At 42.7% G+C, this 13,594-nt stretch overlaps 1 protein-coding gene across 3 annotated transcripts in view; it reads right to left on the bottom strand.

Moving 5' to 3' along the window:
• Positions 1-13,594, bottom strand: part of MAP2K5 (mitogen-activated protein kinase kinase 5) — a 128,155-nt gene that overhangs the window by 44,212 nt on the left and 70,349 nt on the right. For 2 of the 3 annotated variants that reach the window (XM_027688438.1, XM_027688440.1), the window contains one exon: positions 3,929-3,958. The exons of the other annotated variant lie outside the window; for it this stretch is intronic. In XM_027688438.1, coding sequence (XP_027544239.1) covers positions 3,929-3,958 — 30 coding nt within the window. The remainder of the gene's footprint in view (positions 1-3,928; positions 3,959-13,594) is intronic. 3 annotated transcript variants of the gene reach the window in all.

The raw sequence follows: 13,594 nt of genomic DNA, 5'->3' as shown, positions 1-13,594 counted from the left end.
GGATGGAAAAGGGTGGAATGGGAAAGGGAAGCAATGGGAAAGGGGGGAGCAGTGGGATGGGAAAGGGTGGAATGGGATGGGAAGGGGAGCAGTGGGATTGGAAAGCGGAGCAGTGAAATGGGAAGGGGGACAAAAAGGGGGAGCAGTGGGATGGGAAAGGGAGAAACGGGAATGGAAAAAGGGAGCAGAGGGATGGGAAAAGGGTGGAATGGGAAAGGAGAGCAGTGGGAAAGGGGGAGCACTGGGATGGGAAAAGGGACAGAAAGGGGGAGCAGAGGGATGGGAAAGGGTGGAATGGGAAAGGGGAGCAGTAGGAAACGGGGAGCAGTGGGATGGGAAATGGGGAGCAGCAAAATGGGAAAGGGAAACAGTGGGATGGGAAGGGGAGCACTGGGATGGGAAGGGGTGGAATAGGATGGGAAGGGGAGAAGTGGAATGGGAAAGTGGAGCAGCAAAATGGGAAAAGGGAGCAGTGGGATGGAAAAGGAGGAGCAGAGGGATGGGAGAGGGTGGAATGGGATAGGAAGGGGAGCAGTGGGTTGGGACGGGGTGGAATCGGGAACAGATTTTTACTTTGGTGCTATTTCTTTTAAAAACAACAAAAAAAAAACCAACAAAAAACTTCAGGTCATTTTTATCCCATATATGAAGCCAAGCCTGGAATTGTATTTCTCCAAATGCAAAAGTCTCTTAAATACAGTGGTGTCACCCTCCAGCTGATTAAATCCTCGGCAGCTCAGAGCTGCCTGTTCCTCTGGAATATTTCCCTAATGAATGTGGCTCCTTTTAACGTCCTGTTTTGTATAAAGTTGGACAACAAGCCAAGAATATTTACTGGGCAATGCTTTTCATCCCTCCTAAATTGCATTATCATTAAACAAGTCATTGCCCCCATCCTGCTTTTATCCAAGACATGGAATTTGAAGCTACCAAACCGTTCAGATCTTTGGGGTTCCAACCTCAAATTTAATTAAATATATCATGTGACACCTTTTGGTGTTGTTTTGTTGGTTTTTTTTAATTTTCAGTTCTTGGTGTAAAACCAAAATCATATAAATTAAGGTTAAACTTTTAAAAGAAATTCAAACTTAGTTTCTCCACCTTTAGATCCCTAAAAAGCTTGATGGACTATGGACCAGCAACTGGGTTTTCTTTTTTTTTTTTTAATGTTTATATCAAAAATAACTTTATTCAAGAGTATTTCTGTGTGTGTGTGTGAGCACAGGCACCATTCCTATTACTTTTAATAGTTAATCAAACAAATCAAGGGGTGAATATGCCCTTAAACACTGAAGTTTGTACCTACAGAAAATCCTATGAGCAAAAAAACACCTCCAAAAGGGAGCTTTACATGATGACCATGCCAGGAAAACCACCAACAGAACAAGGAAAACCACAATAAAAATTAGATATTTTCTATATTTTAAGGATTAGAATTTCCTGTGCAAAGTTTTTAGGGTGGAAAAGTCTGTTCTGATCATCACTGTCTGTTATTTCCTTGCTCAGATCGCAGTTAAACATTGATTATGGGGATTATATGCTGTGTATTGAGACCAAAAAAAATTGATAATTAGAGTTAATAATTAGATATTAACTCTAAACACATCCATAAGCAACTTTACTGACAGGAATAGTTGTTTGCACACTTAAATGCTTTCAAAATAAACTTAATTGTGAAGATTACATGACTGTGTGGCAAATAAGCATCACCAAAATAAACACTCATAAGAGAAATACTTATAGAAGATGTGGAAAATGAGAAGTGGGAAGTTCTACCATGAAAATACTTTACTTCTATCATTAAAATATTCAACTAAAGGCCAGAAAATAAAACAATCCCCCTTTAGTCTTCCTGGCATATTGCAGGATCCTGAATTTCCACACTGCAATGATTCCCCCTATAAATCTTATTCATTTGAACTGAATTTACACACAACCATTTGTCTGTGTCTTAAAAACTGAGAAAAAAGGAAAAAAAAAAACCCACATATTTTTTTGCAGCTGCAGCTGCAGGAAATTTCAGGTGTTCTCATGCACGTGGCCACACTTCCCATTTTCAGAGGGAAGCAACTTCCAACTCATTTAGGGATAAATTTGGAAATGCACATATGATCAACTTCATTCCTTGATTAACTTCATTCCTTGAATAAGTGAGGGGGAACTGACTGCAGAATCAGGCCCTTACTAGGGAAATAAATAGATATTTGGACGTGAAAAAAATCCCTGTTATTTATCCCCCTAATCAAAGAAGGTTCCTAAGGGTTCTCGTGTCCACCTTAGTAAGCACATGCCTAAAATTCACATTCCTCACATAAAAATCCTCCCGAAAAAGCAGTTGCTCGAAAAGCTTAATAGCCACATTTTCAAGTTTCACCTCCTCAACTGTTTTACATTAAAAAAATATACACAATTTCATGGGCTACTGACTTGCCAAATATTCTTTTACAAACCCGCTCCGTTTTTTAATTAGAACAGCAAAAAAAAGCATCTTAAACTTGCAATCGTGTGTTTGCTCCCAGTTCAGGAAGGAATTTTTTTGCCCAAATCATACAGAATGTCCAGGCTCCAACTTCCCTCCCCACCCTCTGACACTTCCATGAGGGTTATTTGAAATTCTGCCCCCCATCACTCTGATTTAAGGTCATAAAATACACGAATGTCGAGCCCCTCATGAGTTCCCCAACGTGGGGAGGACTCTGCAACACAAGAGCTTCTCTTTCAATCCTCTCTTCAAAGGTACATTTAAAATAGAGATAAAATATGCAAAGGATGTTCTATTAATCATGGCAGTCAACATTTTCCAGGGGAGATGAGGAAGTGAAAAATCAGAGTATTTCCACACATGCAAAACCTTCCCAAGTCCCTAAAAAAAAGTGTCAGGAGAATTGGCTTAAAACAGCTTATAAAAATGGGAGAGAGAATGAGTCCCAGCCTATTATTCAATAACCATGTTTGTGAGGCATCTGCATAATCTAACCATGCATAAATTAGTATGTGTATTACAACAGTTATTTGCATAATAATAGCAAGTTAATAGATGCTTAAAGAGCACAGACCAACACCACCTTTAAATCAGACATTGCCTCCAGGCACTGGGATCTGTACAGACCAAGATGCAGAAAACAGTCTTCATAAAACATATGAAAACATCAAAACCACATCCAAATAATTCATTTTAGTCCCTGGACACTTCACTTTTTCTCCCCCTCTCTCCCAGGAAAGAATAATTTGAGGAGCTGCTGAGCAGTTTGTTACTGTGAATTCTAACATCCATCTCAAGAATTTAAAGTAATCGTCAAACCTAGTTCTGGAGTGGTTGTTTTGTTCAGAGTTTCATGGTTTTTCAAGCAGACAAAGTAAAATATTCCGTGGTGGTTCAGGGCTCAGCATCAGCCCAACCTTTGCCACCGGAGATGGGAAGAGTTTAACCACCAACTTCAGGTGGAAAGTCAGAAAAACGCCAGTATCTAAATAAAATACTAATATAAGTCCTCTTAAAATGGAATATCCAGAGCTCCCTTAGGTGTCCCATTCACATTACATTTCTGAGAAGATTTTAGAACATTGTGCCACCACTCAGAATTGGAATTAAAAATTACATTATAAAAAAGAGGAGCAGAGACACCTTTCTGCTTAAATAAAGGTGTTGTTGTACATACCGGATTATTTTTTAACCCCACAACAAAACCATCATTAACATCATCATAATTTTCATTGTCTCCAGGGAAAGAAAATGTAGAGTTTGGAGAAGAGGGAGGGGAAAAAAAAAATCAATAGAGACTTCTAAATGACTCCTTCCAGATACCACTTTTCAATTTAACAGGACAGATTTATTTGTATGTGGCTCAAATGTTCACAATTGCTCTCTGCACCTTCATACATAGGAATGAATGTCACAGTGGCAAACAGCAGTAATGAACAATCTTACCTGAGGATATGGAAACCTCCCAAGAGCAAGCTGGGAAAGGAAATAATATTTGTCTAGTTATAGAGATTTGCATGGAGGGCACATTTCCTTAAAGAGAGGGAAAAAAAAAGTACTCAACTCTTCCCATTGTATGAACTGGGAGATGGCAGGGGAAGGGATTGTGCAGGCACACAAAGAGCTGTATTTAGAATGGATTGTTCACCACAGTCACCCCTCGCTCCACCCAGGGGTTTCTGAGCTTCCCCAGCCCTTTTGTCACCACTCAGTGACTCTGTTTGATGCCCAAGTTCCCCAGGACTGGAAATGAAACCAGTTCAGCCTCGCCAGCGAGGTCGACGCCGCCGACCTTTGCTGCTGCTGATCTGCAGGGAGCAGGGATTGTGAAGCAGCACCAACTCGAGAGTCCTCCCTTAACTGGCTCAGGGTAAAATCTGGGTTACAGAGCCCAGCTTTGTGGCCCTCTTGGTGTCAAACCCAGGGTGGGATCTGTAGAGAGACCACGGCACCCGCAAGGAGACACCTCGTCTTTCCTTCACGTCTCCTTTTGATCGCCCACGGTATCAACTGCTGTTCTTGCCCCTGCTGTTGTAGAAGTCAATCAGTGCTTTACAGAGTAGTCCCAAACCCAACATTCTTGCTTATATTGTGTAAAGAATATTCTACTGGCCACAGCTTATAAATATTCCAAGATAAATTCTTTGTACTAGACAGGTTCTCCCATTTGAGAATGGTCTCCCATATCTGAAACTTGGACACAATCTCAGCAAAATGTAAGTCGTTGAAGTTATTTTGGCTGCTATTCAGGGAAGGACAAGGTTTTTCAGGGTTAGAATCATAGAATCATTTAGGGTAGAAAAGCCTTCTAAGCCTTCAAGTCCTATCATTCCTCCAGCACTGCCAAGGCCACCATTAATCCATGTTCCCAAGTGCCACATCCACAGGGCTTTTAAATCCCCCCAGGGATGGGGACTCCACCACTGCCCTGGGCAGCTGTGCCAGGGCTGGACAGTCCTTTCCAGGAAGAAATTTCCCCCAATATCCAACCTAAACCTCCCCTGGCACAGCCTGAGGTGATACAGGGCACTCAGAGCAGCTCTGTTCTGACCGTCTGGATGCCCCCACCTCTCTCAACAGTCTCCAGAGGAGCCCTGAGCTTCTCCACGCCCACTTAACCTTCATGATTCCTTCCCTCTCCAGCCTTTAGAGGGAGGTCTCCCACAAAGGTTATGGAAGCACTGCCATCACTGATCTCCCAGTGGGACAAACAAGTTTTACTCCCATCAGACCCAGCGACACCAAAGGTCTGAGCCATTGTGTCCAAAGGCCACGTCACCGGTCAGTGCTGGGCAAAAGTTGCTCCCCATCCCTGCAGTGCCAGTGATCCCTGAGCCCCTCAGTGCCAGGGTGACCTGGCCCCAGCTGTGCCCAGCCCTGATGAGACAATTTATTTGGGAACTACTCTTAAACAAAGCTTTTGCAATATTGAATTCAATGTATTTGTCCAGAGGAGACCATGGAGATGCTCCAAGGGCTGGAGCCCCTCTGCTCTGGAGCCAGGCTGGGAGAGCTGGGGGGGGTTCACCTGGAGAAGGGAGGGCTCCAGGGAGAGCTGAGAGCCCCTTCCAGGGCCTAAAGGGGCTCCAGGAGAGCTGGAGAGGGACTGGGGACAAGGGATGGAGGGACAGAACACAGGGAATGGCTTCCCACTGCCAGAGGGCAGGGTTAGATGGGATATTGGGAAGGAATTCTTCCCTGTGAGGGTGGGGAGGCCCTGGCCCAGGTTGCCCAGAGAAGCTGTGGCTGCCCCTGGATCCCTGGAATTGTCCAAGGCCAGGTTGGATGGGGCTTGGAGCAACGTGGGCTAGTGGAAGGTGTCCCTGTCCATGGCAGAACAAGATGATCTTGAAGGTCCCTTCCAGCCCAAACCATTCTGGAATTCTATGATCATTCTCATCTCAGAAAAGTCACTCTGGTCACTCTTATGGCAGGCTCTGAAAAATCCTACTAATAGTTAAGCAGAGACCCTAAATTTTCTGTTACACTCGGTCTTATAAACCAGGAGACACTAAAACTAAAACCCTTTATCATCTTCTCTTCTTTTGGGAGGACCATCCTTATGTTCCAAGCAGCTGTTTGAGGTCCCAAAAAGCCCTGCTGCTGCAATAGCCTATAGATGCCTAGAAAGAAAACTATAAATGCCCAGCATTTTTCCATACACAGAAGTAGAATAAGACCTGATTTATCCAAGAACTACTGGCTCAAGAACAGTGAGGGAATGTAACAGTTATCCTACTGCAAACCAAGAGGATAATGATGGTTGTATGCACACAGCATCATCCTGCAGATGTTATTAAAGCACAAAAACAACCTCAAAGGTGACTTCAAACTAAGCATTCCCATTCCCACCCACGATCCCTTTCCCTGGCCACACCACACCTTTGGAGCAGGGGCTCCAAAGGCAGCAGAATAACTGGGGAAAGAGGAGTTTCCTGCCAGACTGAAGTACAGGGTGTATAAATGAGCTTGGAAGGATCCAAAATGCACCAGCAGCAAGTTTTTGGGGGTTGTTTAAAGGAAACACTTTTCTCTGTGAAGCTGCTCCTGGGCTGAGGAGCCAGTTCTGCATCCCCTGAACGAGCACTCGATTCATCTCCTCACACTTGTTTCCTCCCTGCAAGATTGTCAAGGTATTATAAATTGAGAAACTTAGCAAAGAGTCTGTAATCTTCCCTGAAATAGCCTGCAGATATGTCACTGTACTAAATGTGTTTCAGATTTAATGAAGCTTTAATGTCCTTTTTAATTTTGCCTGTTTCTGTATCACCAGGGGTCGAGCGAGGCAATCAGCACTCGAGAGGGTGGTTTGGTTTAAAACTAGGAAAAAACTCATTTGCTTATGAGTTGCACTGTATTTTCTTAATTAAATTTACTAAGCAAGATGGTTTAAATTCAGCCAACCAATGACCTCTGTATGTAGACTCAGATTTATAAATAGTGTCATAGTTAAAGAAAAAAAAAATCCCCCAAAACAAACAGATTAGAGCTTCACTAAAGGGATTTTCAAACCCTGTCACGTGTCCAAGCAAGTCATACAACCATAGGAGGCACAAGTCCAGTGTAGGACAGAAAAAACATAAACTTCCAAAGTAACACACTTCTCTGCTCTGCATTTACATGATGACACTCCAAGACTTGCCTTTTTTTTTAAGGTAACATCACAAAAATACAATATTTCCACTCACACTAGTTGGGTTTGGGAACTGCTCAGCATTTTATGGCACTCTGGAGAGAAGGGAATGGTTGAACTTCAAGGAGCTGGTTCCCACTTCCCTATAGATTCCTCCCAGATGGTTGGACTGGGTGATCTTGGAGGTCTTTTCCAACTCAAATGATTCTATGGTTTCATTCCTACTACACAAGACTTGTAAAAACCATAATTTTCAAACGGCCCAGGGAATTGGAAGGGTAGGATGGTGTGGAAACAGGAATGAGAATGAGATTAATCAGCAAGAAACATCCAGAATAACACTTTCCCATCCCATTTTGCTTTGGAGCAGTTACATGGAGGAGGTTTTTTGGCACTGTGTGTGTTTTTTAAAGGAATTACTTTCTTAAACATAGAAGTAGCTCATGAGAGCACTTAAAACACTCCTGGTGCTCAGTCAGCATCCTGAGAAAGAACCTTCTGCCAGACTTGGACAGAGGATGGATGGATGGATCATCAGATTTTAAACCAGTACTTGACAAACTAAGAAATAATCCCAGATTATGAAATAACAGCTTGGATGTTGATTTTTATCAAACTATCAAATTTTAAAAAAAATCAAAATACTAAACTATTACGTGTTTATTAAAAAAAACCAGGAGGAAAGCAAAAAGAACCATAAAGCCTCTGGAATGAGCTCCCATAAGCAGAGCTGGAAAACAACTAAAACCTGTTCTCAAGTACATTTACTGTGCAGAAAAGTGAACACAAAATTAAAATGACTTGTTGAACTAATGTAATTTACCATTTTGGAAATGGAAAGGGAAATACAGAGATCCTCCTTGCCTGCTGTATATTGTGAATAAAATTACAACAACTCGCTCCGCATCCTGTTTGCAAAGTGTCTGAGGGAAGGAAGTTCAAACCATATTTTTAGGACACTCAGGCAATAAAGTTTCCCACTTAGATGATTGTGGATGTTGTGCAAGTTGTTTTTTAATTTACAGTTCCACTGGAAAGCCCGGGATGCTTTTATTCTTAATTTAGACACATTCCATGTTTCTCGGCATAACTGCAAATTGAAAATAAGCACTTCCAATATCGCCGGTGATGGAGCTGAAGGAGGGGCTTTTATGGGCTGAAATGTTCGAAAATTTGTTCTTAATTACCTCGTGCACATTTTTACACAATTAAATTTCCATCCAAGGATTTTGCATTTAGATGGTGCACTGCAGTTAAACCCTCGTTCTGTGGAAAAGCAGCCGCCACTTCGGAACATCCAGACACGGGGAAACTTTAAAAATCAGACTTAACTACTGGATAACATAAAATTCCCTGGGTGAAATTTCATTCCAAGACCAATTTCTACGTTCCTAGATAGACGGGCTTAAAAATCACCTGAAACTCTGCAGGGTATGGACCTTAATAAATATTAAATACCTCAAAAACTACCAGAAGATTTTTTTCTTGCCTTCTAATATCAATTTTCCCCGTCCTCTTATTGCACAGTTAAAAAAAAAAAAAAGAAAAAAAAAAGAATCCAAAAGGATATAACAGCAATTTACCAGCGTTAAAGTGCTTCTGAGGTTAAACTGCCAACAAAGAGGAGCAGGAACACAAAGCATCTTGAAGTAGGGTTTCAATTAAATGTGCAGGATTTAGTAATGCAGGCCAGGAAAAAAAAAAAAAAAAGAGTTACAAATTAATTTAATCTTCTGCCTATAGTTTGCAGCTGCACTCCAAAGTGTCTGGGGCTTAAAGAACAAAGCCTTGCAAGGCCTGGGAGTGGGGAAAGCTTCAATTTTTAATGTATAAGGCCATTAGCTGATAACTTGTGGAATCTGCGACCCCTGCGGAGGGGCAGGAGCCGGGAAGGGGAGACTGATGAAGTGACATTTTTGTTGGTGGTGAGGACCACGAGGAGGAAGGTTATTACTGACACCACCAGGCCCACCAGAAATATGCCCTAATAACCTTTGGGACATTCCTTGGCTGGAGCAGATGAGTTGGAGATCTCTCTCTCTCTCTCTCTCTCTTTTGCTCTCTCTCTGCGAAAAATATATTAAAAATCAAAGCCTAATTCGCCTTAATTAAAGATAATTAGTTTCACTTTGCCTTCTTTTAAATATGAGCTATAGCAAGTGCACTGCAAACTACAGGCTGCAGACAATCATGATTAAATTGCACATTTCTGCCTCGCCACAAATCCTCAATATTAGCAAGGCTTTTACTGCTGCAGCTTCAAAGGTGAGGCTGAGAATAGCAGAGCCTTTTCCAGAGGGACAAAGGTGGGACATGGGCTTTTCAGGGCCATTTGTGGAAATTGTCAGGTGCAAAATTTCCACAAATGGGCCATAAAGATTAATTTGATCGCTTGTTCGAGAGAGGAGAGGCTCCCTGCTTGTTTGTTCGCTGGATTTAAATTCAGTATTTCAAGGGGAAAAAAAAAACACATGAAATTTGGTTGTGCTGGTGGAAATGCAGCTTAACTTTAGCTGCTCTCTATCTCTGCTGGCACGAGGGTTCACCTGCCACCACAAGGCACTTAAATAATGGGAAAAGGCAGATTTGACTGGCAACTTCCTATATTTCTGACTTTTTAAAAGTAGAAGCAGTGATATTACACAGTGTGAGAATAGGGAACGATAATCTGCATTACATAGAATCCCAGAATCCTGGAATGGTTCGGATTGGAAGGGGCCTTTTAAAGGTCTTCTAATCCATCCTGCCACGGGCAGGGACACCTTCCACTAGCCCAGGTTGCTCCAAGTTCATCCAACCTGGCCTTGGACATTTCCAGGGATGGGGCAGCCACAGCTTCTCTGGGCAACCTGTGCCAGGGCCTCCCCACCCTCATATAAATATAAATATTATCTATGTGATGTATTATGCCATCTATTAGACACATTGCTCAACCCTATAATCCTATATATAATACATATTCCAAACACACCACAGCTGATGTGTTCCTTTAATTGTCCCTTCAGCTGCCCAGGCAGAGAACTGGATTATTTATTTGGCTGCCCACAGCGGCCTAAGAGCAATTGCTGGGCAACATGATCCATGGAGGTCTCAACCCACACAAACTGTACCTAAACTTCCACTTTATTGCAGCTTAGTTCACAATCTTCACCTAATATAGGGTTACATCCCAGAGCAGCAAGCGGATAAATCATCCTGGAATATTACTCTGGCTAAGTTTAGCTGGGAGTGGAGCATATGTGCTTCCGAGTCACTGAAGCAAAGGCCCATAAAATACACTAATTACTGGAAGTTCTGGTCACTGAGTGATTGATAGCGCTCTGTGAGGCAACTTCCCCACCACACAGCAATTATTAATTCATGACCCAACCCTCAGGCACTGGGCCCTTTGCTTCTAACTCCACCACCACCACGTTTGTGGGGTGGCTGGACGTTGTCTCCTCGTCCCACCGGTGGCTGGAGGTGGAGAGGGGGAATGGGAGCCAACGGGCACTGCTTGGACAAACCACCCCAAAGAGCTCAAGGGGGAAAAAATGATAAAAATATAGGCCATAATAATAAAAATATAGGCCAGCTTTCTCCCAAGAATGAGTTTCTGAAGTGCACAGTTCTGTACAGAATGGCTGAAACCACGTAAATGTCCCTCAAGAAGGATTTAAGTTGTAGAGCAAATCACGTTACGGGGCTGAGCAAAGCAGCCAAGAAGTCACCAAGTCACAAACATCACATCATTACAGTCCTCAAAACCTGACAGCAACAAGGTGAGGCTCATTGCAAAAAAAAAAAAAGGCACTTTTTATATATCCTTGCTTTTCTTAATCCTAAAGGAAACGTGCAGTATTTGCAGTCCCACCTGTGTGATGATCCACGGCCCAAGGCAGCTCAAGGCATGACTCTGCTCTCAGCCAAACTTCATGAAACCAAAAAAAAAGGCCTTCTGCCTTCTGCCATGAGCTGTTCCCACTGGCTCTACCAGCACCAGCAGCTCCACCTTGGCAAGGCCTTGCCCAGTCTCTCCAGTTTAAACCAGCAAAATAAACCAGCTCATGCCCAGCACACGAAGGGCACCAAGCTCTGGCTTTCAGGTTCTCCCCTCCACCCTCTATCACAGAATTCTTTATGTTGGAAAAGACCTGTGAGAGCATCAAGTCCAACCATGAACATAACACAGCTGGTTCCACCACTACACTGTCCCTAAGCAACAACTACACCTATTCTTTAGTTAAGGGTGTAAAACTGAGGAAAGACCAACCATAACATCCACAGAGGAGTGAAATCCTGCAGAAGACAAACTGTGCTCTGCACAACCTCCCTCAGATCAGCTCACAGTCTTGACCTTGAACCATTATCACTTCCAAGCCGATGATATCCCACTGATCACGTATTTTAGACTCCTTGGAAACAGATCTGAAGCCTCCCCTCCTTGACCAGATGATACACAAGTCTTGACACCAGTTTTATGCAGTTAAACATCTTAAAGATTGAAGTGCTTTTAGAGAATCATCTTCAAGCAGAGCTTCTTCTCCTGGAGCACCCTCTTCAAATATCTTGCTCCTCCTTGCCTTTGTTGGACTCAATGGTCCTTGTGGGCCCCCTCCAGCTCAGCATATTCTGTGATTCTGTGACTCTCCAGCTCCCTCTGTGCTCCCAATCCAAGTGGGATGAAGAGTCTGAGACTCCACAGCACTGACAGTGGGTGCAATCAGGGTTAACCACCCTCAGAAGATGTGTGTGTCTGAAATAACGATGTCTGGGGGATAAATCCTGGTGTTCCTGTGTGTGGGAATGCTGAAAATCTGTCTTATGGCTGCTTAAAATATTTCTAATAACCCTTGAAAGCTCTTGCAAGTATACAGCTAACAAGAGCCCTGGTAACCAAAGATTTTAAATTCTCATTTTGGGAGTTTTAAGAACTAATAATGAACTGATGTTAAAACTGATGCACAAACTCCTTGTCCCTGAAGGAGAGAACAGTGAGAACCTCTGCGAGTAAATTTAACTTTCAAAGGAGGCTGAAACACAGGGAAGCAGCTGTTTTTCCCAGCAGAGGAGAGTGGGAAGTAGAGCCCAGGATGTGACACAAAAGGAGGAGCAAAAAGGCACCATCAGCCATGAAGGTGAGCTCATACTCTACTTCCAAAACTTACTTAGTTTTGGGGCATAGGCAAATTGCTTTCACCTCCTGCATTTCAATATAACATCAGTTCTGTCTGTGGATAAATTGAAAAGAATTCCAGAATGGTTTGGGTTGGCAGGGACCTTAAAGCTCAACTCATCCACCCCCTGCCACGGGCAGGGACATTTCCCACCAGCCCAGGTTGCCCCATGCCCAGTCCAACCTGGCCTTGATACTGGTATTAAAACCAACCAGGTGTATTTTATCCTCCCCTGGATGTTTTAAAGTTCACTTGTGGAGAGCAGCCACGCAAGGCAGGATCAGAGTCAAGAGTGGAGAGGAACAAGAAATATGGGGCAATTTAATTTATCCTCCCGTGCAGGACACGGCTCTTGGAGAGAGGGAATGGGCTATGGACACACACACACACTCAGCCTGAGCCCAGGCAGCCTAGCTGTGGTTTATGACTGAGTTATAAACCCTTGAAAAACAGCTTTTATAAATGAAAATGCTGACACAGTGTTCAGTGTAGTGACAGCAGTGGCATTGGTTTAAATTGAACTTGCTTTGTCAAGCCGAGAGCACTTAAATAAAAACATCGAAAAACCTCCTGGAAACACAGAAACTATTTGTGGGGAAACACTTCTAAACAGCTTTACAGAGCCTGTGCTAAGTTTCATGCACTTCAGAAAAATCCTGAGGGAAGAAATGCAAACTCAAAAAGAGGAAGCAGTGATAATAAAGATAATAATAATATTGTATGTATTATCATATCATATATATGATATTATATATATTTCATATATTATATAATGACAATAATAATAGTAAAGCTAGCAGCATTTCTTCTTCTATTTTATTTTATTTTAATTTAATTTTACTTTATTTTTTTATTTATAAAGGGAAGACTGAGCACCCTCAGACACCTCTTCAAAGGGAACGTGAATGTTCCCCATCTCCCAAAGCTTAGGCAGGGCTCACATTTAATACTTTCTACACTCTCCTAACAAGTTTTTTGGGGCAGTTTTCTTAACCTTCTCAACAACAGCTGCATTTCCCATTACACAAAGCTTTGCAGCAAAGAAATTCGAGACGCTTTAAAGGCTCAGAAGAATATTAAAGAAAATGAGAAGATTTTATATGCTCACACTCCAGCACGAGTAATCTGGGCTAACTTGATCCCACAAGCCATTTCTTTTACATTAACATGCTACCACTGTGCTAACACCAAGTTGTAGGGGTTGAGTATCACCCTCCTAAGTGGAGATGACTTTAAATCCCCCAGCAAACACCGGCTTCCCTTTTTAACAGCTCCATCAACGCCAGCCTGGGTGGCTCCACTGCCAATCCCCCTGTCAATACA

The sequence above is a fragment of the Neopelma chrysocephalum genome, unplaced genomic scaffold (assembly GCF_003984885.1).
Source record: "Neopelma chrysocephalum unplaced genomic scaffold, ASM398488v2 Primary Assembly neopelma1_75, whole genome shotgun sequence".
Lineage (NCBI taxonomy): Eukaryota > Metazoa > Chordata > Aves > Passeriformes > Pipridae > Neopelma > Neopelma chrysocephalum.
The sequence above is the reverse complement of the archived record's forward strand: the minus strand, read 5'-3'. Positions and strand labels throughout refer to the sequence as shown.